Source organism: Equus quagga, chromosome 8 (assembly GCF_021613505.1).
Source record: "Equus quagga isolate Etosha38 chromosome 8, UCLA_HA_Equagga_1.0, whole genome shotgun sequence".
Classification (NCBI taxonomy): Eukaryota; Metazoa; Chordata; class Mammalia; order Perissodactyla; family Equidae; genus Equus; species Equus quagga.
Window position 1 is genome coordinate 63,077,368 of NC_060274.1, and position 25,766 is coordinate 63,103,133.

General features: G+C 36.3%; 1 protein-coding gene across 4 annotated transcripts in view; it reads right to left on the reverse strand.

The window, feature by feature from the left end:
• SGCE (sarcoglycan epsilon) overlaps nt 1-25,766 on the reverse strand; it is a 66,964-nt gene that overhangs the window by 10,240 nt on the left and 30,958 nt on the right. For all 4 annotated transcript variants that reach the window (XM_046670090.1, XM_046670088.1, XM_046670091.1 and 1 more), the window contains 6 exons: nt 21,980-22,052; nt 17,552-17,750; nt 7,679-7,841; nt 4,689-4,900; nt 3,740-3,766; nt 2,816-3,004 (listed from right to left, as the gene is read on the reverse strand). In XM_046670090.1, coding sequence (XP_046526046.1) covers nt 2,816-3,004; nt 3,740-3,766; nt 4,689-4,900; nt 7,679-7,841; nt 17,552-17,750; nt 21,980-22,052 — 863 coding nt within the window. The remainder of the gene's footprint in view (nt 1-2,815; nt 3,005-3,739; nt 3,767-4,688; nt 4,901-7,678; nt 7,842-17,551; nt 17,751-21,979; nt 22,053-25,766) is intronic.

Consider the following 25,766-nt stretch of genomic DNA (forward strand, 5'->3'; position numbering starts at 1 on the left):
GAAGAAGCAGCACGAAATCCTGTAGCTAGCCAAATTATTTAAGAATAATAGATTCAGTAAAGTTAGTATGAATATGTGAAGATGAAACGCATGCCCTCTTAGGAAGGGTTAATTAATAAACACCAGGCAGCACTGTTCAAGCATCTACCTGGTTATCAAGTGCTGTAACGCCTCATCAAATATAACACCTCATTCTAATGTCGAGAACTCAATTCAATCCCAATGACCAAAATATTTACATATGTGTGTACTTGGCGCTGAAATGAAACTTTAAATACAGAGCTATGCTTTTAAGGTAAGGACTAAAAGCTGAATTTTTGTAAAGGACAGCTGTGACAAACCTGATATAATAAATTACTTTTATCTGGCATGGCTGGAAAATGAAGTTAATCATAGGGAGTTACCATAGAGACTGCGCACATATTATCCATTTCCAAGAGTAAAAGAAAGATAATATACACTCAACACTGAAACTACACCGAATGGAATTTAATTTTCCTCTGATAAGTCAGACACACTTGATGATCTCGCAGTGTCTCAGAATAATCATTGTGAACATCATCAATTATCTATGTACCCTATTTATATAGAAGTGCTAGTTAATGGAGTTTTTCCATTAGTAGAAATCTGAATAATATGAAGGTTTTTCTGGACTTAAAAATACATATATGATCAAATTGTTGCAAATTCAATAAAATAACCTACTGTATTTGTAAACAGAGAGATCTGATCAACATAATGACAGTCTAGATGGGGTTACAGAAGGATCAGGAAGATGCATTTGTTGTAAACTAGACAGGAAATGTTATTATGCTTGTATATTAGTGGCAACACTGCAAAATCCTAACCACAGGGAATCTGAATAATTTTTAAGGGGCTATTTTTATTCTCAATATATACTGTTAGAAAACATATCTAAAAAATGATGCGGCCTTTTTCCCTCCCTTAAACTTCACCAACAATAGAGTTTTACTGATTTGCAAACATATTCAAGTTACCCTATTCATTATAATAAATATTTCTCTATCCTAAAGTTTGACAGCATTATTATTTTGTCAATAGAAGCATTTCCCAAACTGTTCTTTAAAGAGTTACCTCTTCTGACCCTTTTCCATGGGTTCACAAAGTATATCAACACACTAAAGATTATGAGAACTCTTGTAGTTTAAAAAACCACCACCAAAAAATCCACTTCTCAAGTGTATTTGACCATTTCATTTTTGAGAATATATATCAACATTTGAAGAACAGATATCAACATTTCACTAGCACTCTTGAGTAAAGAATATAAAAAACGGTGGCCTTAAAGAATTCTTTCTTTTCATTTTGAAAATGAATGATAAGGCTGTTCATAATTTTCATCTAAAAAAGGCAGGAGAGATGATAAATTGTGAACTATTAGAATATTCTTGAAATTTCACAAATTTTTCTCATCAGTATCTAATCCTGGTAAAGTGAAACAGTTTTATGATGATCCACTAACCGTTAGAGAACTTAGAAATCCACCCCTTCTATGTACAACTGTATTTTGTGAGATTTTAATATTTACATCCCTGATAGACTATTACTGTTTCCAAAACTCAAAATTTTAAACGTATGCAATTTTCCTCACTGTTAATCGGACCTGAATCAATTACTCACACGCACATGCACACATAAACATACACCTTGGCCTAGTCAACACTACGTAAATGATGTTAGAGGATTTCAGGAAAATACTTATAATACTTTTAGAGTTCCAAAGTATTTTGGACAAATTTGTTGAGTTGGACTATCTATACGATTCATATTAATTACCGTTAATCTTCGAATTACCAGATGCTTTTTACATGGTTACAAAATAAGCACTCACAACGGGAAAACCTTTGCACCCAGCATGGTTTCCAGATAAATCTTTAATCAGTAAGAGGTGACTTTTATATCATATCCTAAGGATTCTGTCTGGGGGGGGAGGGGTTGGATTTTTCTGTATATCCATTCTATTTATAAAAATAAAGTGAAAAATAAGGAGATCTCAAAAACAAACTTGTGGCTCTTTTGGTGAAACTGAATTTAACCCATTTTAAGGTATGGTTAAAAAAGAAAAAAAGAGCCATGTTCTAAAAATAAATGACAGCTTTACCTACGATTGCTTTATATGAAAACTGAGCTTCTAGGCATATAACTTTGGTTCTTAAGAGCAACTGGGCAATTTCCTCAACTCCTCTCCCCCATGCTTACCCCTTACAAAGGCCTCCTCCAGGCTTTCTGACCACAGCCCTTCCAGCACTACAGAGAGGGTTTGCACTAATAAATTGTGTTTATAGCCAAAATTCAAACTATTCATTTTGATATACAAGCAGATCACAAAAAACAACCTAAAAACCTTTTACCCTGAGGCAAAAAATGTACATCAAACAGATCTGTGGTAATAACATTAAAAAAATAGGTTAACAGAACCAATAATTCTAATAATAGCTCTAAAAAATAATCAATTTGTCATGCTTTAGGATATGCTACTCTTTTCCCAATTAACTCATCAGTGAGCAAACATATGTTAGTTCAATGTCAATTTCTTAAATATTAAGGTGAATGTTATCTTGTTGGGATTAGTGAAGGGAAAAAAAGCATTTCCTGAAAATAATTCTATTTATTTGAGTCAGCACAGTGAGGATGGGATCTACATTATCAATGTTCTTTTGGTATTTTTCTCTTCCAATTATAAACAAACAAAGAAACAAACAGAAGCAACAACAATGAAAAGCTCTCGTCTTTAGAGACAATAAGTAGATCTATTCATGCATGTTCATAATGAGGGTTCCAAGTGGATACTTACTGCTGCGTTTGCATCAAAGGCATATTAGTGCTTTCATAACTGTCTGCGTGGAGGGGACGGATGAGTTCCCCCGTCACAGGGTGAAACACAGGAAGCGTTGACAGGGGCCACGCTATCTCTCTATTCTTGGACATGTCACGAAGTTCTTTGGTAGATTTCTGAATAGCACTATGATGGACCAGTTGGATGCTAGGTCAAAAAGAAATAAAACAACATATATTTAAAATCATATATTAGCCCAAAGGGTCATCAATTTGAAAAAGTTATGAAATATTTTTTCCTTTTAAAATAAGAAGATATTATTGCACTTTGGGAATTCTACAAGTTACTCTAGAAAGAGATACATTTCATATACCTTTAACATAGCAAAATTGAAAATTATAAACTAATTTTTAAATAAACGTGTCACTCATTAAACTAAGCTATAAAGCTTTGTGTTAATATTACAGCCCTAAGTAAGAAACTAGCATTTTATTTAATCTCTAAAATTAAGATAAAACTACCATAGCTTTTATATTGTTGCTTCTGATGGGGCATTTATAAATACTCACAGAAGTTTCATTTTATGGTAGGTTATTACTGTAGATTCAGGAAAACGTGTATGAAAGGTCTTTTCGTCTGTTCTCTGGTTTATAGAAATGCAGATTGGGAAATCACATAATATAAATGGCAAGTTAATATTCTGAATCTGAAATATTTTAGGTTTAATTTTATCTACATAATCTTAGTTTTCAAACCCTTTTTATTTTTAGTTTCTACCCCTCCTAAATATCTCTATTTAGAAAGCAGCTTTCACATTGATGAAAGAAACTATGAAAGATGACGAATGGGGGGAAAAAAGCATGACACACATGTATGGAGCATGATGGGCAACTGAAAAGTGAAAAGAATGATAAAGAAAATAACAGGAAAGAAGACACTTACTCTGGTGTTTGCATGTTTCTCTTTTCCCTAGAAACAAAACAAAATTTATGAATTAAATAATAGCATTGATATTTGGAACATTAAGACTATATGCTCATGGGATCTTGCATGATGTGGAAATGCTGACATTGTTACTATTAAATGCAACCAGGCAGCATTTGCCACCAAGTTTATGACATTATTTGGATGAGTGCACGTACAGAGATGGAATACTGATGAGAAAGACACAGAAAAATGAAAAAAAATGGAGATTAAGAATTAAGCTCTTAGAAATAAATTCTATGACATAATGAAATCAGGCTACATGTATAAATGGAAGAATTTGTTACTTGCTGCTTTATTAATTTTTTATCCTTTGTTTTGTTACCCTGACTTCCAGATAATCTCAGGAGATTATTTTAATTGACATAGATGTCCTGAAAGTACTAACTATTCATGAAGTGAAGACTCATTACTCAAACTATACTCTTCTTCTCATTAATTTACTGCTGTTTTTATAGATATATTTTAAACATTTAGATTGTTACCCTGTTTGACAGCCAAACAATGTCAAGAAGAATTTTGACCATCGCTTCTGATCAAACTGTTTATTTATTTAAAGTGCAATTACCATGTCAATAGATCCCGAGGTCTCTGCTCATACAAGATGGCGTGCATAACCAAAATATTTAGCCTCAATTATTCTTGGGACTGTTTTGCCAGCATGAATTTACATCTAGCCTTAATAATTTTTGAATAAAGTAATTATATCCCCTAATTTGATTTATTAGACTCAAAACTACTTTAATTCATTTTAAAGGAATAAAGTACTGTAGTTTGACTTGAACACAATTTCAGTTCATTTATAAAGTGCTTTATGAACTAAATGGAACTTGGCTTTTAATGAAATCTTATACGTTGTTATCTTAGTAGGCTCTATAATTTTTCATTAGTGCTTTAAAGTACTCACACTCCTTCCCGTCGGCAGCACATAATATAAGCAAGTATTAGAAAAAGGACCAATGCTACTGCCGAGGGCACAGCCAGTGTAATTAGGAAATCCGTGTAATAGTCTCTGCTTTTCAAAGAATCAGAAGGGGGTTTGTACTCTCCACCATCAGGCAAAATCCCCTCTCCACGAATCACTTCCTGATAGGTGGACACTTGCTTTGTTTTATCAACCTGATGCAAAAGAAGACAATTACACATCAAATCAACAGCTGCAAACATTATAAAAGTTTAAGATCTAGACATAGCAAAACAATCTTTGACAAATTTCTCAAAAGCAATCTTTTCTAATTAGTTTATCATCTTGAACTTGCAATTATTTATGGGAACTATGAAGAAGTAATGAATAGAAGTAATAAATTAAAGGGTTTATGTTGGCCTGCTTTCTATGACCTTCCCACAACAGATATGCATTGGACATGTCTAAATACATAATAAATATGCGTGTGTGTGTGTGCAGTTGCTCTTTTCCAGTTTCCTTCCTCCAAAGCAGAAGTCCTTCACACTACTGTGTAAATTTCTTGTTTCCTAGTGACAAACCTCTAGTGCAGATGTTAACAGTGAACTGGCTGATAACCAGGAGTGGGGGTGTGGTTTCTAAGGTTAGTAAAAGAGAAAAGGGAAAAAAATTTTTTCTTTAAATGATTATAACCTTGATCTTTCTACCATCTAGCTGACAGAAGTAGTTTTCAGGGAAGATAGTCTAAGGAACTACTGTAAACCCATCCAAGGCTATAGTTTCACTAAATTCTATCCTAAGATCAGCAAGCCCTGACCTTCTAGTGGTTAAGCTTCAACACTCTCATCATCACAGCCAAGGTTCCTTTCCTGCTCAAGGAAGCACACCACCCCTGTCGGTTGTCATACTGTCACGGCTGCCTGTTGCTGTGATGCTGAAAGCTATGCTACCAGTATTTCAAATACCAGCAGGGTCACCTATGGCAGACAGATCTCAGTGGAGCTTCCAGACTAAGACAGACTAGGAAGAAGGACCTGGCCACCCACTTCTGGAAAAAGATTGGCCATGAAAACCCTATGAACAGCAGTGGAGCATTGTCTGATACAGAGCCAGAGGTGAGAGTATGGCACAAAAAGACCCAGCAGGGTTCTGCGCTGCTGTACACGGGGTCACTAGGAGTCTACGGCACTAACAACAACAATCTCAGGATCAAAAAATGCACAACACTTGCACTATATTAATTTACATCCACATTAACTGAACGGCTTTCACAGAGTTGCATTTAATTACGCTAAGGTTTTCCTTAAAGGACACCACAAAAATAGCAATGTGAAATCTGTTACTATATTCGCTCCCCCTACAAAAAATGGCTAGGAAGAATTATTTGTGGCATTTCTCAGAATCTTCTCCCAAAATACTCTACTTGAAGAATTTTGTGAACAATACAGTGCTAGTAAAAACTTAATTTTCTCCCAAGGAACGGATTCTCTGCTCCCTTTAAGAATGAGAACTAAATAACTGATGAATTTCCTCTTTTAATCCTGGACATTAGGAAGCTTGTAGTCAAACTTGACGTTAAACTTACTTTTTTGTAAAGTTTAGGTCCTGATTTTCCATTTCTTTTATATTTTATTGTTTTTATGTTTATTTTTTGACCCTTTTATTTAAGCCTCCTGAAATCTTCTGTGGTAAGATGAGACATATAAATAATAAAAAATGAAAATCCCAACCTTTCCATTTATCAGGTCTTACCACAAAAACCAAAATCTTCAAAGCATAAGCCATTTTTAAACCTTTAGAAATTAGATAATATCCCTAAACATAAACACTTTACAGCACCAGCACAAGCAGAACAGCAGTGTCGGGCCCACCGTCTGCTGACCAGGGTCAGAAGCAGTCGCTGAAGTTCTCACGGCAGCCACTCAGGCTCTCGCAGCCTTGCACAATTTGCACCATGACTGAAATACTGAGCTTTGCAAATTCAACATTTATCTATAATACACATAAACCCCAGCATCTTAACAATTTTACTTCATTTGAGAAGGCAAAAAAGGAGAACTATTTTCCCAAGACACAAGCGACACGGAAAGAGGAGCCCAAGGCCAGGGGCCACAGGTGCTAAGAGCTGCAACGTGAGCAGCATGTTCTCCCGCACTGGATCCAGGAAAGCTGCCTGCAGCTGGTTAGCGAAGACATGAAGTGACAGTTGTGTTTATGTGTCAATAACTTTGTTCAAATGTCAACTTTAAACTTAGATCTAATTCACTCACCACCAATCATCGAGAGTTGACAGAAGTTAAATCTAAAGGTCACAAGTAAAACAACTTTCCTATCTTACAGAAAGCTGGACCAAAAACTATAATATAAATTTCATATAAAATATTATATATATCTCTTACATATATATGAAACCTTACCCACATTTTCCTAAGTCTTTTAGCATAGTAACTAAAAAGTGGTTTAGAAAGAAATATTTATTATTTATGGGACTGTGGGTGAGATTCTAAATTTCCTCAGTAGGAATTGTTTCTTATCCCTTGAACTTTTCATACAATTTGAGTTTCCAAGACACTGAATCATAGAGTAATATTGCTTTATTTTCAGATTTGTTATTGTACTCCAGTCTCTCCTTCCAAAGTAGGGTGGCAGAAGCATATTTGAGACTTTCTTCACATGTCACACTGACTCCATACTCTATCCCTACTTAGCAGCCACCTGGATGTCCAGGGGGGCCATCTGGACCACCTGCCAAGCTAATCCGGCCCCAGCAACTAATCAAGGGTAGACTGAGTACAAAAGTGGAGATACTCTTTCCTAAATGGATGCACTGTCAATGAGCTTGCCAAATCCTTAAAGTCGAGGGAGGTCAACTGCAGTTAATAAAGTAAACCCAGGATTTGTTCCTAAAAGCAATTCAGGTTTTAGTCAATTGTTATCTCCAGCCACATCACTTCTAATTATATCTGCAGAAACAAAATAAAATAAAAACTCACCAATGAAATTTTGCACCAGTCAATGTAAAATTGAGTACGAAATTTTTTATCACATGTTATTACAGGTTCCATTTCTTGACTGCATCTCAATTGATTCTGAGGATTTTCAACTTCTCGTAAACAAGACGAAAATGGGACATCGGCACCAACCATGACATAAACGCTGCAAAAATGTGAAACTCAGGTTATCCTTTAAGAAAATTGGAAATACTGAAAAACAATCTACCCTGAAAGCAGGATTTATCCTTTTGAATTGAGGGATTATCTAGAATCATCCCTAAGGTTGAGGCATGGGCTTTCAAAACAGTGATTTATGTAGGGACTTCCTTTCATTTTTTCCTTTATTCAACCAATATTTACTGAGTGCTTTGGTGTAACTGATACTCTCGCAAGTCTACGTTAATTTCTAAAAGCTTTTTCCATCCTATTTATTTTAATTCAAAACAAACAGGTCTCATACTCTGATTACTATGTTTGGTAGATTACTTACCTTTAAAAATTATTCTTAAATTGTTTAGAAAAATAACGCTATCACTAAAATAATAAATAAATAATTATTGGTAATAAATCTTCACTTGATTTCATTTTAATAAGATAGTGAAATTACGTCCCTGGAGGTATGGAGCGTTAGACAGACTGAGCTATTCTACCCAAAGTTCTGTCAGCTTTTCTACTGCACACATTCTTACTGTTAGGTCTCTCATTACACGGTCTCTCAATCTTTTATCTAAGAAGTTAATAGAAGAGAAAAGCTATTGTTTAGTAAACACAATCTAGGCAAACAAAACCTTTTTTTTGGTATCTCTGCAATTAGAAGGAAAGAACTCTACTTAATTGGCTAATAAGAGTTTTTTTTTTTTGCTTTTTTTCCCCAAATCCCCCCAGTACATAGTTGTATATTTTAGTTGTGGGTCTTTCTAGTTGTGGCATGTGGGATGCTGCCTCAACATGGCCTGATGAGTGGTGCCATGTCCACGCCTAGGATCCGAACCGGTGAAACCCTGGGCCACTGAAGCGGAGCGTGTGAACTTAACCACTGAGCCACGGGCCTGCCCCACTAATAAGAGATTAACAATAAAAGAGAAGATAGAGATAATAGCATTTAAATCATCTTGGAGCAGCTTGAGAAGATGAGAATCTCATACGCCTTTCAAAAGAAGAGAGAGAACCAGGAAATTACTCTAAATATTATTTCTTTTCCTAATGACAACGCTATAGCTACTCACAAAATGAAATAAACCTATCAAAATTCCAGCTGTCTTCTTTGCAGAAATTGACAAACTAATCCTAAAATTTATATGGAAATTCAAGGGATCCAAAACAGCCACACACACACACACACACAAATTCTTGAAAAAGAAAAACAAAGTTGGAAGACTCACAGCTACCAATTTCAAAACGTACTACAAAGCAACAGTAATCAAGACAGAGGGTATACACCCCTGAGTATCCACGGGGGACTAGTTCCAGGACCCCCATGGTTACCAAAATCCATGGATGCTCAAGTCTGTTACATAGAATGGCATGGTACAAGGAATACAGTTGGCTTTTCATATCCATAGGTTTTACATCCATGGATACAACTCAATTAAATTCCTCCCTATCTGTGAAATTTCCATGTGCAGTTGGTTGAATTTGCAGATGCAAAACTCAGGGATACAGAGGGGTGACTGCACTAGAATAAGAATAGACATGTAGATCAATGGAATAGAATTCAGAGTCCAGAAATAAACTCTTACATTTAGTAAACTGACTTTTGTCACAGGTGCCAACACAATTCAATGGGGGAAAGAATAGACTCTACAATAAATGGTACCGTTGGATATCCACAGGCAAAAGAATGAAGCTGGACCCCCACCTCACGCCATATAAAAGATAACTTAAAACAGATCAAAGCCTTACATGTAAGAGCTAAAACTATTAAACTCTGAGAAGAAAACAGGCATAAATTTTCCTGACCTTGGCTTAGGCAATGGTTTCTTAGATATGATACCAAAAGTTCCAGCAATAACAGAAAAAAATAGATAATTGCATGTTATCAAAATTAAAAACCTTGTGCTTCAAAGGACACCATCAAGAAAGTGAAAAGGCAATCCACAGAATGGGAGAAAATATTTGAAGTCATAAATCTAATAAGGGACTTGTATCTACAATATATAAAGGACTTTTACAACTCAACAACAAAAAGACAAACAATCCAATTTAAAAATGGCAAAGGATCTGAATCGACATTTCTCCAAAGAAGATATCCAAATGCCTAATAAGTGCATGAAAAGATGCTCAACATCATTAGCCATCAGCAAAACAAATCAAAACCACAACAAGATACTACTTCACACCCACAAGGATGGCTATAATAAAAAAGACAGATAATAGGAAGTGCTGACAGCGATGTGGAGTAACTGGTACTCTCCTACTCTGCTCGTGGGAATGTAAAATGGTGCAACTGTTTTGGAAAACAGTTTGTCAGTTCCTCAAAAGGTTAAATAGAGTTACCATATGACCCCGCAATTCTACTCCTAAGTATATACCCTAAGAAAAACGAAAATATATGTCTATACAAAAATTTGTGCATGAATGTTCATAGCAACATTACTCACAGTAGTCAAAAAGCGGAAACAATCCAAATGCTCATCAACTGATGAATGGATAAAAGGTGAAATATACATACAATAGAATATTACTCAGCCATAAAAAGGAACGAACTACCAATACATGCTACAGCATGAATGAACCTTGAAAACGAAGTGAAAGAAGCCAGTCACAAAAGACCACATATTATATGATTCCATTCATATGAAATGTCCAGAATAGGAAAATTTATAGAGACAGCAAATAAATAGTGACTGCCTAGGACTAAGGGTGGTGGTGGCGGTAAGTGACTACTAATGGGTATAGGAGGAGGGTGCTGGGATGACGAAAATGTTCTAAAATTGATTGTGGTAATGATTGCACAAGATTGTGAATAAACTAAAATTCTTTGAGTTATATAACTTAAATAGGAGAACTGTATGGTATGTGAATTATATCTCAATAAAGCTGTTATTTTTAAAAATGAAATGAAATAAAAGTGAAGCACAAAGATTAAAAGAAATGTCCGTGTTAAGTACGAGGTCACAACCTGAGTTGACAACTGTGTCCTGGAGCATGATTACACAAACTCATTTGGTTGCTCTTTATGTCAAATTTATATTTGGACTTAGGATTCATTTGAAAGAATATTTAAAAAAAAACCTCTGGTGCCTTTGGGAGACGGACAGTATATAACAGACTGAAATTAAAGATCAAATGAAATATTAAAAATTCAAACAAAAGCAGATGCGACAAACCACTGGTATTTAGATAATCAGTTAATATAAATATAGTCCGTTTAAAGCAAGTGGTTACTTTTAAGCTTCACATAAAGTCAATTTCTATCCCCTTATTAACTGCCTACCCAAGACCATATTTTTCCTTGATAACTGTGAAATACATTTGTAAACAGAGAAACAAAATGAGTATTTCTTACAACTGTTAACAGTCCTCTTGCTTTAACATGTCATTGATTTGCAATTATAATTAGTAAGATTTCAAATTAATTCACTTCAAGTTAACATAAATGGGCATAAGCATGAGTTTTTAGTACTTTGAAATGTTTTTTTTTTTTCCTCGAATTATAAAAGTAATATAAAAACATTACATGAAACTTGGGATATAAAAAACAGAATTAATTTATATTACCAAGATAACTATTTTCATTTTCCAATGTACCTTGTAGAATATTTTTCAAATGCATATATTTTAACCTAATTGCAATCATCTCTAAAATATAACTTTGTATCCTTTTTCATTTAACGCGTCATAAGCATTTTCCATATTGTACAGTCTTTGTAATTGTAGTTTTATAGCAATGTAATTTTTAAGTGTACATGATTTATTCAGCCATTATTTCAGAGTTGGACATGTAAGTTGTTTCCAAGTTTTTGATGTTATAAATAATATTGCAAAGACTATCTCTGTGCATATTCTTTAGTTACTATCTTAAAAGAGATGCCTAGAAGTGGAAACATTTTTATGACAGTTGACACATCCTGCCAAATTACTTTCATCGCTACTTGGATGATCCATAAGCTTCACAAACTTAATATGCTCCAAACTGAGCTCATCATCACCCCACCCCACCTCCACCTGTTCCTCCTCTATCTTCTTCTCTCTCAGTGATTGGCACGGCCAGATGCTCAAGCACCATCATCTTTGACTTCTGTCCTTTTCCCCACATATTCAATCCACCACGGGTCTCTGACATTTACCCTGAAAGAACTCTCATACACACCTGTCCACTCTGTTCCATCCCACTGCTACAACCCTAGTCCTAGTCACCATCACTTTCCACAGGGAGTGATGCAACAGCCCCGGGTGTACACTCATTCTTTCTCACTGTCCTCAAGGAGCCTATGTGCTGAATGAATGAATGAATGAAAAGCACTATACCAGTTTAAAAACAAGCAATTGTATATTTCAAAGTTGCTAGGAGAGTATATCTTAAAAGTTCTCATCTCAAGAAAAAAAATTTATAACTATGTGAGGTGATGGATGTTAACTAAACTGATTATGGTAATTATTTTGCATATATACACATATCAAATCATTATATTGTGCACTTAAACTCATACAGTGTGATAGGTCAATTATATCTCAGTGAAACTGGGAAAATAAGTTAATAAATAAAACACAAACAGACTACAAACATGATGTTCAAGAGAAGCAGACATTGGATTTGCTTTGTAGGTCAAAAACGTGTATTTATTATTTCTTTTGTAGAGCCAGTGAGTTTCAATATGTTGGCTTTTTAAAAATAATTTTGTATGAGGCCATGTACAACAACAACAACTGTAGGCTCTACATGCTAAAATTACTTTTCATAATCTGTTGCTTTCCTTTTAGTTAGCTTTTTGAAACGCAGAAACTTAAAATATTTATTAAGTGAAATGAGGATGATCTTTACCTTTATGACCTTAGCCACATGTTTTCAAACTTTCAAATGTGTGTAAACAGATGAGATGGGAGCATATTATCAAGTACAAGACTCTCAAGCAATGTTAACAAAACATGGCACCTCAACCTTTTGGGAACTGGTGTGCACTGGACAGAACTTGCTACTTATGAAGGATTTGGTTATTCCAATCTGAGCAACTCAATTTCCCTTGAGGTAAAATATACTTACTGAAGCCTTTATGCACACAATGTGGAGAACCAAGGAATGGGTGAAAAATCTAAGTCAAAACGCTGCCTTGTTCAGCAAAAGCCAGATAAATGGATCCAATGATTGTATTATTTATCTAATTGTCCAAGTAATGAATGTATTTTACTCTTTACTTTGTGTATATAGAAGATAAAAGACAGTTTAGAAGAGGAGAATGTGTCCATATATGTTACATGCTGCCTGGGAACTCCTGAGCTCTTAAAAGAAAACACACCATGATTCCTGCCTCTGTTCCCCACTCCACTTCTTTGTTCTGTGCATTCCTGCAATCAATCAATCAAAAAATAAAGTGAAAAATAAAGAATAAATAAAACTAAATAAAAGACAATACAGAATAAAAAACAAAGACTAAAGGACACTTCTGGACTCTAGTTTGACTGCTTGCTTAATCGTCTCCACTGGAGAAGGAATGAACCATCTTAGCAGGAGGAACTGGCACACAAGGCTCGACCCTTCTGGGGTATTCTGGCGGGGGAGTGGAATCCCCTGCTTGCAGAGAGGAGGCATTTGGGTTCAGTTTATTCTTTCAACTGTGAGGTGGGCTTAGCAGGCCCACCTGATAAAATGAAAACTTTAAACCATTTTCTGCAAAGGTCTCTAATGCTTCAGGATAAAATCCAAACAAGTTTTCCTGGTGTCCAAGGCCTGACACAGTCTAGTCTCGCATCCTTGGTAATTATCACTTCTGGGTCCCTGTCCCCCATTTCCACATGAAGTAGGTTTCCAAACCCACCAGATTTTGTCCTACCTGAGGGCTTTTGCCCAACTGTTCCTTCTCCCTAGAATCACCCTTTCTCATTTTTTAGGCAGGCTAATTTGTACCTGTATTTTAAACTCAGATCAGGCTTCACCTCCTCCATGAACCCTTTCCAGGCAGGGACCTCAAGTGGGGAAGGAGCACTCTCTGTGACTACCTCAACTGCGGTACGTACAACACTGTTTTTTAATTATCTGATTACTTGCCTGGTCCTAACAGATTGTGAGCTTAGAATGTATTTTTTAAATCACTGTACCCTAGAGACTAATACACTATTCCCCCCTAAAAAAAAATACTTAACAAATGCTCAACTATGAAAGAAAAAAATGAACCTATGTGTAGAACTTAGAAGAACAGATAGTAGACATATAGTTGCGTGGATTTCATTTATTTATATTTATTTTTATACTTATAAAAATGGACTTACATAGGCCTCCAATTTTTACCTTATCAAAGGCTTTTTTAAGAAGTTCCTATCTCATATCACCATCATTCCATAAAAGGATATTTGCACCAAAAATATAGGAGGCACATTATTTAAGAATAAAAGGTAATACTGTAAATCATCAAACATGAGGACAAATACAGCAGAGCACTATAGACTAGCCCAGGATCATGACCTTGTGTCAGAGCAGGATTTGGGAGCCACTGACTTACATTCTCCTCCTCAACTGTAACTTCTCACTGAGGCCTTTATAGGGCAAAAGCAGACAATTAATTAGAGGGAGTACTCTGTAGACAGTCTAGAGAATAAACTAGGATTCTCTGTTGCTCACTGAGGCTAGAGCCACACGCTTTGGTAACCAGAGGAAATAGTGGTAGCTTTGACAATCTCTTATAAAAAGTGAGTATATTCTTTAATCCTCACACCCCATCATTCCCTTCATAGCTACCATTTACACCACATCACTCACCCTGGGTTGGCAGCTATGCCATGCCTAGAACGAAATATGAACCTGCTCCTCTTTCCACCAGCTTTGTCCCAGGCTAAATGCATCCATGAGTCCCTAGCCTCTGGCTCAGTGTCAGGAGCAAAAGCAGCACCAAGACCACACCCTGAGAGAGCACGGCTGCCCTGGGGCTATGGGGCTGGCAAGGGAAAGGGAATCTTTTCAGGAGGCTCAGCCTTCCTTTGCGGGAGCTTACTTACTTTGACGTAAATCTTTATAATTGTTTTCTGTCAGATTTAGGAGAAGTTTGATAGCTGTCAGCGAGTTTTGCAGGATCTTTAAAAAATGCACATCACGAAGGATGAGGAGCTGGGAGGCGGCGGGGGGGGGGGGGGGGGGCGTTCTGGATGACTGACATTTAATGGCACTTTGGGCTGTGGAAGGGCAGCAGGTGTACTCTGAGGGTCCACTACCGAGAGCCCCTCTTCGTCATCCGCTGTTTATCTGACTACATATACCAAATGGGGAAAATCTGCAGTTAGACTGCGGCTTCCATGAGTAAAAGGAAACAATGGAGTTATTTTTTTTTTTAAATCAAACAATGAGACTTACGCTAAGTATTAAGCAGAACTCACTATTAGGTGATTAATTAACACTTTGCAGTATAAGAATACACTTTTAAATAAAATTGCAGAAAAAGAAAGGGATGTAAGGGCTTTGCTACCTCTGACTCTCTCTCTTGATCTTTTCACTATTTCATTTTTTAAAGGGATATATAGCCCACATTATTTTCAAAAGAAAGTACGGAAGCAAAAAGTTTATTACGTGAATTAAGAATCATGATACACACCATTAAAAAGAAAGGAAGGCACAAGAGATGAGTTCAGCATTGGATTTATTTCTAAATTTAAGGCAACGGGGGTAAAAAAAATTATTTTTGTTACCAGGACATTATATAACAACTAAAGAAAATAAGCAAAATAATCCCCAGGGACAAATTTTTCTTCTGGAATTATACTCAAGTAGGGTCTTATTTCATTGGTGCTCATAGAGGGACATTGGACTAATAGAGTTGGCAGTGGGTACAATTTACAGAAATGCTATTTTAAAAGACTTATCATATGAATACTTTGTAAAGGTTACAGCTTAACATTAAATTAAAACTCACAGAAAAGCATTTCAAGTTGGGAAGGGATCTGAGACAACAAGGTCCAAATAAATGCCACGGGACTGACTCTCAAAGAGCTGACAGCACATGCCGCCATCTGGCAGGTGTTGTGGGTCAGTCAGCTAATGACTGAATTCTCTAACAAGCACTCGTAGGACAAAAATTCTGTTCTTATTTTAGCGTCACATGCTCAGGCCCAGCCCTAGTCTCAAAGATTCAGAATCTCTAGTAGAAATCAGAGGCCAGGAAACTATCTATATTTTTAATAAAGCTCTAGCGGCAATTCTCAGGCTAGCATAGTTGGAAGCACTGTTTTAGGTCAGAGTTTGGTTTATAGACTTATTTAGTTCTATTTAGTTGTTTCTAAAAGTGCCTCCATGGGTAGGGCCTGCGCTACTGGTTAGAGGAGGGGTGACCCCAAAAGAAAGCACAGCTATGGGAAACTACCAATGCCTGGTTTCATGCTGCTTCCCCTAGCATCTGTTGGTCACTGTTTCAACAATTATCGTGGAACACGTTACTTTAAGAAACTGCTGAAAAGACTCCATATTTGGAGAACGTTTTCAGGGAAGATACCCCTGTTCATCTCTTTCCACGGTGCGAGTTTAATTACTCAGTGGGCAGGAGAACCATGGTGCAACTCTGAGGTGAAAAGTTAAGCTCTAGAATTATGTCTTCATATAGAAAGCCAACCAACAGATAGACAGAGATGAAGCAACTGTTTTCCTCAAAGCTCTTCTATGTGTGCTTGACCGGCTTCAAAATCCGTCACTGTAACAAACGAGGTGCAGTTTAATTCTGGAATTTGTAAGTTGGACTTTCCAGCTGACTGCTTATCCCTTATCCCCCTCTACCTCCTCCCTCATACTTCATCGATGTCTATTTGTGATCTTTTCCCTTATTTCCAACAAACTTCTCCTTTAAAGCTGCTCTTCAATTTAATTCTTCTTAATCCAGGTATTCTAGTTAATTCCAGACATCATCCGTATAAAAACGTTACCAGGAACATGGACAAAGAAGGAGTTGGAAAGGGATATGCTGCACGAAATGTGATTTACTCCATATCTCATACATTTGTAGGACTGCTTAAAAAAAGGCAGCTCTGCCTCAACCTACACATTCGAAATTAAAGATCCAAGTTTGATTCAACATTGACCTTCGGTCCTTTCAATTCACCCAGGCATAAGGAGTGTCTCTTAACCTCTACGAGGGTGTAAGTCTTGTATGTAAGGCTTGAGAACAGGCAAATCCCTTTCAAATGCATTGTCTCGTTTCATCATAACAACGTGGCGAGAGGGTGTAATCCCCAGTGGGGCAAGAGAGGAAGCTGAGGCACAGAGGAGTGCAGCATTTTGCCCAATGTCACACAGCTTGTGAATGACAAGGCCAGGCTTTAGGAATGGGTTTCAAATCCACCCCAGCCATCAGTCACCGACACATGGTGGAAAGAATGTTAAAGGCGAAGAAATAGTTTCCTAGAATAAAGTTACAGCAGTCCGACTGTCTTTCTGCAGCTGATAACTGGGGCATCAATTTCCTTTGAAATTCAGGGCCCTAAATAATCAGCTTCTCTATGGAAGGTACGAGAGACTTAGTGCTATAATTTATGACGCTGATCCTGATCTACAATTAGATTTCACAGGACCTGGAACATCAGATATAAAGAACCATTAACGTAAAGTCTTTGCCAATATAGAAAATTGCTAGTGTTTTCACGTCTTTACAATATTCGGCCATCTTCCATTTATAACAAGTTTGATAAGATCACCATATTTAAAAATCCGTATTTAACGCAATGAGATAAAGGTCTGCTTACCCCTCCTTCATGTCATTAATTGGAAGCGGAACCCTGCCGCCCCTGTCTAGGGCCGACGTGATGTTTATGGCGTTCAGACGCTCTGGCTGCCACACGTTTTTCACGGCCCCGAGAAAGTCTCCAAGAACCTCGCTGGCCAACATTTCTTCTACATTCATATTTTTAATGAAGAATTCTGCTTGATACGGTAACGGGAAGTCTAATTTTGGTGAAAAAGGGTATGCATATCTTTAATGAAGTAATCTTTTGAAAGGGAAACAGAAGAACAATTCGAGATTTGTTGATTTCCGTCACAATCCTGGCTTTGGGGAAGGATATTAACACTGACTTTAAAGGCTTTCTGTATAACAGAGGACATATCTAAAAACATAACATACATTTGACACAGAATTTTATCTACAATGTAATCAAATCCGGGGGACAGTAGGGCAATTTATGATAGGCTTCAGCCAAAAAAGAAAAAAAGTGTCAAATCTGCCTTCAACTTGCCAGTGACCTGCCAGCTTTCTCGCCCTGCCAAAGCACCCAGGCAGAAGGAGCATTTCCAGATCTCTACATGAGTAACAATAATATTTTGCATTTTCAGTGTTTTAAAATTGACAGATCTTTTACAAACACATCCCCTCATTGGATCACTACAACCCTAGGTAGCGCTAGTCCCATTTGAACAGAGGAGGAAGTCAGGCACAGAGCAACATCTTTTTCCAAAGAGAGAAGACATTCCAGAATATCTGCACTTGCTTGTGGGTTATTTATATATACTTCAAAATATCGTATTTTTAATTTGCAGTATTACTGATCTTTTTGGAGCATGCTAAAACATTACTTTTTACTAAAATAAATATTAATTATACTTTCAATAAGAATTCTGAAATCATACAAGTTTACTCTTTTGACCACTCCATAATTAAGTATTCTAGAGAAATTATATTTAAATTTCTCGTGAAATTCCATATCTCGCATTGTCAGAGATTTAGTCAGCTTTTTTCTTCCCCAATGTCTCAATATTTCCCTCTAAAGGTTTCAAAGTTAATATTTTAAACCAACTCAATATCCAGTTCAGACTCTCAATATAAGAAACTCCAAAGAAGTATAATTTATTTCAGTTTCTCAAATGCCACTCTCGAATTACAAACCATCATCTCCTATATTCTGTTTGTTCTAATAAGACAAAGAATAGCATTCTTTTTGTTCAATAATATTTCTGTAATAATAAAGGCGACTTTTTTTGAATACTTACTATGGGGCAGGCCAAGCTAAGAGACAGAGGTGAACTATCATATTAATACTCACGACCAGAGAGTGTGAGGTACCTGTAAGCGTCTCCATGCTCTCAGAAGGGCAAGTGGATCTTTAGAGCAGACTAGGAATTTACCATCATTTCAACTTACCTCACATGATTTTTATCTAAGCTAAAGGAGATGACTGTGTGTATACAGTGCTTACCAGAGCTCCCAGCATAGGGTAAGAACTTATAAAATATTAAATTTTAGCAATTATTATAAAATATGAAGAAGCTGATTACCTGAATTCTTCCCTTCAAAGGACAAGAAAATGTTTCTGGGACTACACATAGATTTAAAGTCCCCAGCAGTGATTACACTATGTACATCCTCTGATTTATTTCATTAAAACTCACATATCTGTGAAGTATTTCACTCATTTAATAAACAATAAAAATTATACAGTAAATAACTGAAATCTTCATGACCCCATTTCTTATAAAGCCTCTTTAATATTAAAGTACGTTTGATGACAGAGGTGAAGTCAGGGAAAAGATTGTGGCTTAGAGAGTTTTCTAGAGCGTGGTGTCTCTTCCTTAAGATTGAGTTTTTCAAGGCTCTAATCACAGGGGTTCTTTACTCATCTCCTACACTGTCATTTATTCTGCTTGTGATTTTGTTACATTTGTTTGACGTATGGCCCATCTGCAATCTTCTAAGATATGATGTATTTATTCTCTTTTATGTAGATAAGTTTCCTGTTTTATACAGATACATTTCCTGTTTTATACAGATAAACAGTAGCTTAATCATGCGACATCTTTCCCCATACCAAGAAATAGTCATGTAGAAATAATTACGAAGAACAGTTTCTTGGCAATAAATAGTATTTATAAATAATACCAAATATAGTTTTTGAGTATGCTAGAAATCTATTAATTTCATTCAGTGTTTTTACATCCACTTTTCTAAAAAAGTACGTAAAACTTTTTTCTTATTATCCATGCCACTTTTTGGAGAACTATTATTTGGCTTCTCCTAACGCACGTGACCCTGTTTCACGGCTCCTGTCTGAGACCTGCCGCCGCCACGCCCTCTGAGGCTCTGGGCTGGGCAGCTGCCTGCCGTCTACTTGGCCAAGTGCTGCTGCCAGGCCTCCCAGAGATGAGTCACAGTAGCTTTCTAACTTTGGGGAAATCCCATGCATGCTATATTTGGACATCACAGAGGCCAAGGGAACAGTAGGCCAACAGCTTGGTGGCAGGCCTCTGCAGCACTGAATCCAATTCAGAGAATCACTCTGTGTACTCTCCTTGAGCTCCATGCTGTGTGATTCCACATGACTAATTTCCCATTAGGTCTCTCAGAGCAGGAGGCAGCTGGGCAGGCAGTCGTACTAAGCGTGATTATCCTGATATTGGACTCTCGTTACTTCTTTTCCTAACCTTCCTGGGAGAAATGGCATGTGGGAGGGCTATGCTCAAAGATGTACATCCCAGTGCCCATATACATTCCATCTAGACCAGGAAGGAGAAACAGATGCCATTTGGTTCACTGGTTTTCATAGTTTTGGGCAACTGAACCCTGTGTAAAAGGCAGCGGGGCAGCTCTGCCTGAAGTAAGTGTAGAGGCTTCCAAAACCCATCTGGTCTCCCTCCCTCACCAACACACCTTCCAAACCCCTGATTTAGATAAACAGCCCCTAGAGCCAATTTTCAATCCTACAGCTGTCTAGCAGTCTTCCATTAGTATTTGCCTGAACGCGGTCCCCACATGTCAACAACATTTATTAGGATGCCTGTGTACTCCGTGTCTACAGGTCTGAGACCAGACTTGAGAATGAGGGAGTTCAAACTCTAGACTAGGCTGTCTTTGGGGTTTGTAGAGACTGTCATAGCTCACACAGAGTTTTTGAGTCCCTCTGAGAGCAGAACAGTGAGGTTAGTGGTTCAAGCCCACTGTAATGTAACTATATAACTATACTAATGAATTCCCAAGGAGACAGGGAACTTTGCAATTATTCTGCTCATTAAGGATATTCCAATTCTATAGGGACAGCTTAGAGTGGATGCAAGCATCCAATTACAATTGGAGTCCAGAACAAAAGTCTCCGTGATCCAAACATGAATGCCTACTAGAAGCCCTTGCGGAGTGCACAAGTGGGCGGGGAGTCCTCTGTCGGGGCCCAGAGAACTGATACTCGGAACACCTGGGAAAAAATTCATGTAAAGGCTTCAAAATCTTCGAGTAATCTCCCCAATTATGTATTAAGTTATCAATTCTACAGAAACTGCTTTCTTTCGTACAGTATAAAGGCAATTTTTAACCCAGCCTTTACTGAATTATCATGAATTTCAAATTAGTAGGTTCTGACAAAATGTTTTGTGTTTGCTCATTTGTTCTTAATTGTACTAGGAAATAGAAGTAAGAATTCCCCTATACAGGATGCACAATTGTTTTACTGTTTTCAGGGGAAAAAATGCTGTATCAATTCTTCTCCCATTACCCTCACAAGCGATATCTAGTATAGAGAGGAGTACCCCATGCTTTATAAATTTTAACCACAAAGTTTTTAGTGGTATGTATTTTTCCCAATAAAATACCAAAATAGAGTCAGCATATTTGAGAGTGTAATTATTGGAATATTTCCTGTGTCCCTAACCTTCCAAACCCCTGGGGATCACTTACAATTTGAGCATATGTAACTCCAACTGCTGACGGGCTCTAGCAATTACAGATACATGATTGGGTCTTTAGGAAGGAGACCGTGACTCAAATTACAGTTTATTTTGTCCATTAACAACTCTTTATATTCACATACAACTGGACTACTACCTATGATAAGTTTTAAAGTAAAATAATAAAACTAGCTAATAATTACTGATTGTACACACTGTGTTCAGCCCTGCCTTAAGCACACTTCAAGCCTTAACTCATGGAACCCTTACCCCACACTTAGGAGAGAAATGCTATTGTTAGTCCCATTTTACAGATGTTGAAACCAAGGCCTGGAGAAATAAGTGGCCTATCTGTTTGGCTCTCTATCCAGAGCTTTTTAGCACCATAATACATCACGATATTTTACAACAAACTAAATATTGCTTAGTTTTCTTTTCTGCATTTTACTATTTCATAAGTTATATTAGGTATGCAGTACCTTCTTGTAAATAAGGAAATAATTAGCAACACATTTTTCCATACCTACCTTCCGCTGACATTATATTAATTATCAAATTATGCCTTGCAGTCTCAAAGGTACGCCTATTGTAGGCAGTTATCTATCAGAAAAAGAAAATCATGTTAAAGAAGTGAAATGTTATTTGGAAAACGAAATTCATTAAGGACAAAATGAAAACAAATTGTCATTCTTTCCATTTTCATTATTTGTTTGTATACTTACAAAATATTCCTTCTCTGGGCTATAAGAACTCAGCTTTTAGCAATATTATGGGAAAACAAATAATTAGTCAGGTCTATTTAACATGCTACAACAAAAAGTTAAAATCAGAAAGACTCTTTTATAGAAGCCCATTAAGTGCTAGTAACAATGCAGATGCACTATTAGTAAATGGAGTAACCATTGTGAATGACTTACCAGTGTCATTCTAAGATTTCAAAAAAACCAAAACAATATTTGTATTTTTATATGGAGCTTAAGGATTATCCTGGAAAGTTCACTTTAAAACAAGCACATCTCAGTGGTGTTTGCGTTCAGAACTAAACTGCACACCAACCAGTCAAAAAGCATCATGAAAAACCCTTTGGAAACCACATCTCGCTTGCGACGGGAGTAAAGCTGAAGGATCACAGTCTGTGAAGCTTACGGCACACGTTCAAAAACACCAATCAATCCCTTTGCAGAGTCAACTATTAGTAAACATTTGCAGAGCCAATGAACTTACATCAAAGTCAACTCAGAAACAGCCACTGCCAACAACAAACAAAGCAAAGGCCAACAACAGGATATGGCTTCAAAACTCAAGGAATAATTAACTTTATAACAGATATTAAATCATTCAGACAGGTCAGCAATACCTCAAAAAAAAAAACAAATGCTTGCGTAAAAGTCTTAGCATCCCGGCACTAACCTTCTGACCGTGACTGCGGCTGTAGGTGACACCGAGACAAAAGAGCACGACAAAACTGACTCCAACTCAAGAGAGACATCTGGCACATTACAAATATCAAAGATTTTCACAGCATCACATGTGGGCTTTACATGAAATAAATTACACTCATCAGAAATAATATTTGAAAGAACAGTAAAAGTCAGAATTTTGGAATAAATAATTCCAAACCTTTAACAATATTCAAAGGTACATAGTCTGAAAAGCATATTATTCCACAAAGTTAGAAGAACTTCTTTCTCCACAATGTGTCAAATTTCTGTCGGATTTAATGACTTCCTTGCTACTATCTGTTGGGACACATAATCAATTAGGTTCACACTGAACTCTAAGACTAGTCATTAAAATAAACTAGGAACGATTGCTCACAAAGGAGCAAGTGGAAAAAAAGGCAAAAAAGATTTGATTTGGGAATCTTCACGATCTAAAGTCTACTCTGCAAAAACCTTAATCACATTCTCAATGGAAAAAAGTATCAATCCTCTACTATTTATTATAATATCTCAAAACTAAAGCTCAGGAAGAAAGATTAGACATTTTTAAAGTAGTGGCAATATTTTTATGTCTAGCCTTCCCATAATTATCACAAGTTTCATTACTGTAAATTTCATAAAGTCTAATAAGCTTTTTTTTTTTTAAATCATAGGCTACTGAAGAGAATGAAGAACCTTTCATAAATCAGGATGAAGAATTTTATTATCTAAATTTATATTTAATGTTTAATTTAACAGCTATAACAGAATGCAGTCCTTCTATCACTTCTAATGAGATATTTAAATATTGTAATATCCTCAATCAAATTTTACTTATGATGATGTGAAACCCTTCACAGCAGAGAGGTATGCATGTGTGTGTGCACGCTTTTTTGACCCCCTATTTCTAGAATAGTGGCTGATCTACTTTAGATGCTTAATAATTATCTCCTGAATAAATTCACCAGTGGATTTATATGATTAAATATTAGTTTAAGATATGCAAAACTCTTTTGACTATATTCATAGAATATTTTTAAATACTGTAAATATGTTACTACATATGGATGTAGGAATGAGTTACAGATTAATCACTGCTTGTGTTTGATAAAACATATGTTAAATTTTAAATGATGAAAATGTATAGCATGAACTGCATTACATGTCAGTAGTAAGGCATAAGAACACAATGAAGCCCTGTGAGTCCAGGCTCAACACATGGGTTTCTCGCCTATCCTAGCCCCTTGCCTCTCTCCAACTGGAAGGAGACATCTGAATCTTGTGTTTGTCATCCCATTCATTTTAAATATAGTTTTATTATAAAGGCATATACTTAAAATAAATAAGTTTGCTTGTTTCTGAGCTTTACAAAAAACGGGAAACTGTATGCAGTCTTCTGGAATTTGTTTTTTTAATTCAACATTATGTTTAAAACATTTATCCATGTTGCTGAGCAAGCTTAACTTCAGTTTTGGTGTAAACATTCACTGTGTGAATACTCCACAATTTATCTTTTCTCTTGCTGATAGGCTTTTGGCTCTCTTGCTTTGTAGGTTTCCCACGTTTTGCTATACAAACATTGCTCAAGAAACATGACTGTACATGCCTCCCAGTGGACATTTCCAAGTATTTCTTTGGGTCTATACCTAGAAGCGGGACTGCTGGATCACGGGGTACGGCAATACTCAGCTATGTGAAATACTCAGTACTGTTTTCCGAGGTGGGTATGCCAGTTCCCATACCCACCTGCAATGAATTTTTCTGAGAGTAAAATTCTCACTGTGGTCTTAATTTCAATATTCCTCATTACTGATGAGAGTAAGCTTCTTTATTTAATTGGCATTTATGTCTCCTCTTCTGTGAAATGTCTGTTCATGTCTTTTTCTTACTGAATTGTAGGAGTCCTTTTTTATATTTTAGATACTCACCAATAGTCAGCTATATATATTTAAAATATCTTCTTCCAGTTTGTGGGTTGTCTTATTTTCCCCATGGTTTCTTTTGATGAATAGAAATTCACAAATTTAATGTAGTAAAATTCACCAATATTTCCTTTTAAATAAAAATATTTAGGTATTATTTAAGAAATCCTTCCCTACCCTAAACTCAGAAAGATATTCTTCTCCATTTTCATATAATAGTTTAAAATTTTGCTTTTCATGTTTAAATCCTTAATCTATCTAAACTTAAGTTTTGCATTTCCCGTGAAGAATCCAATTTTACGTTTGCCATACGGCTAACCCATTGTCTGAGCACCCTTTAACAGACATCCTTTTTCCCAGTGATCTGTGGCATCATCTCTTCAGACCTATATCATTATTCCTTATGTGGATGGATCTGTTTCTGAGCTCTCTCTTCTATTCATTGGTTAATCTGTCTATCCCTGTATCAATACATCCTTATGATAATTAATACAGATTTATAACAAATCTTGATAACTGGAAGGGAAAGAACCCTTTCCCCTTTTTTTCTTATTTAGGAGTGTCTTGATTATTCTTGGCCATTATCTTCTTTACAAATTTCAGAATTAGTTGCTAAGTTTCAGGAAAAAAACTATTGCAATTTTTATTGGAATTGCATTGAATCTATAGACCAATCAGGGGAAAAGTGACACCCTCACGATTTTGAGACTTCCTATTGCTGAATGGACTATCTTTTCATTTATACAGGTATTCTTTACTATCAATGAAGTTTCATAATTTTCACCATACAGATGTTGCATATCTTCTGTTAGATTTATTCCAAGCACCTTATAATTTCTGGTATTGAAAAACAGTATCTTTTAAAAACATGGATTTTCTCAATACTTGTTACTGATGTAGAGAAATACAACTAAATTTTTTATATTGCTCCCATAGCTTACTGCTGGGCTTTCTTAAGATTTTAATAATCT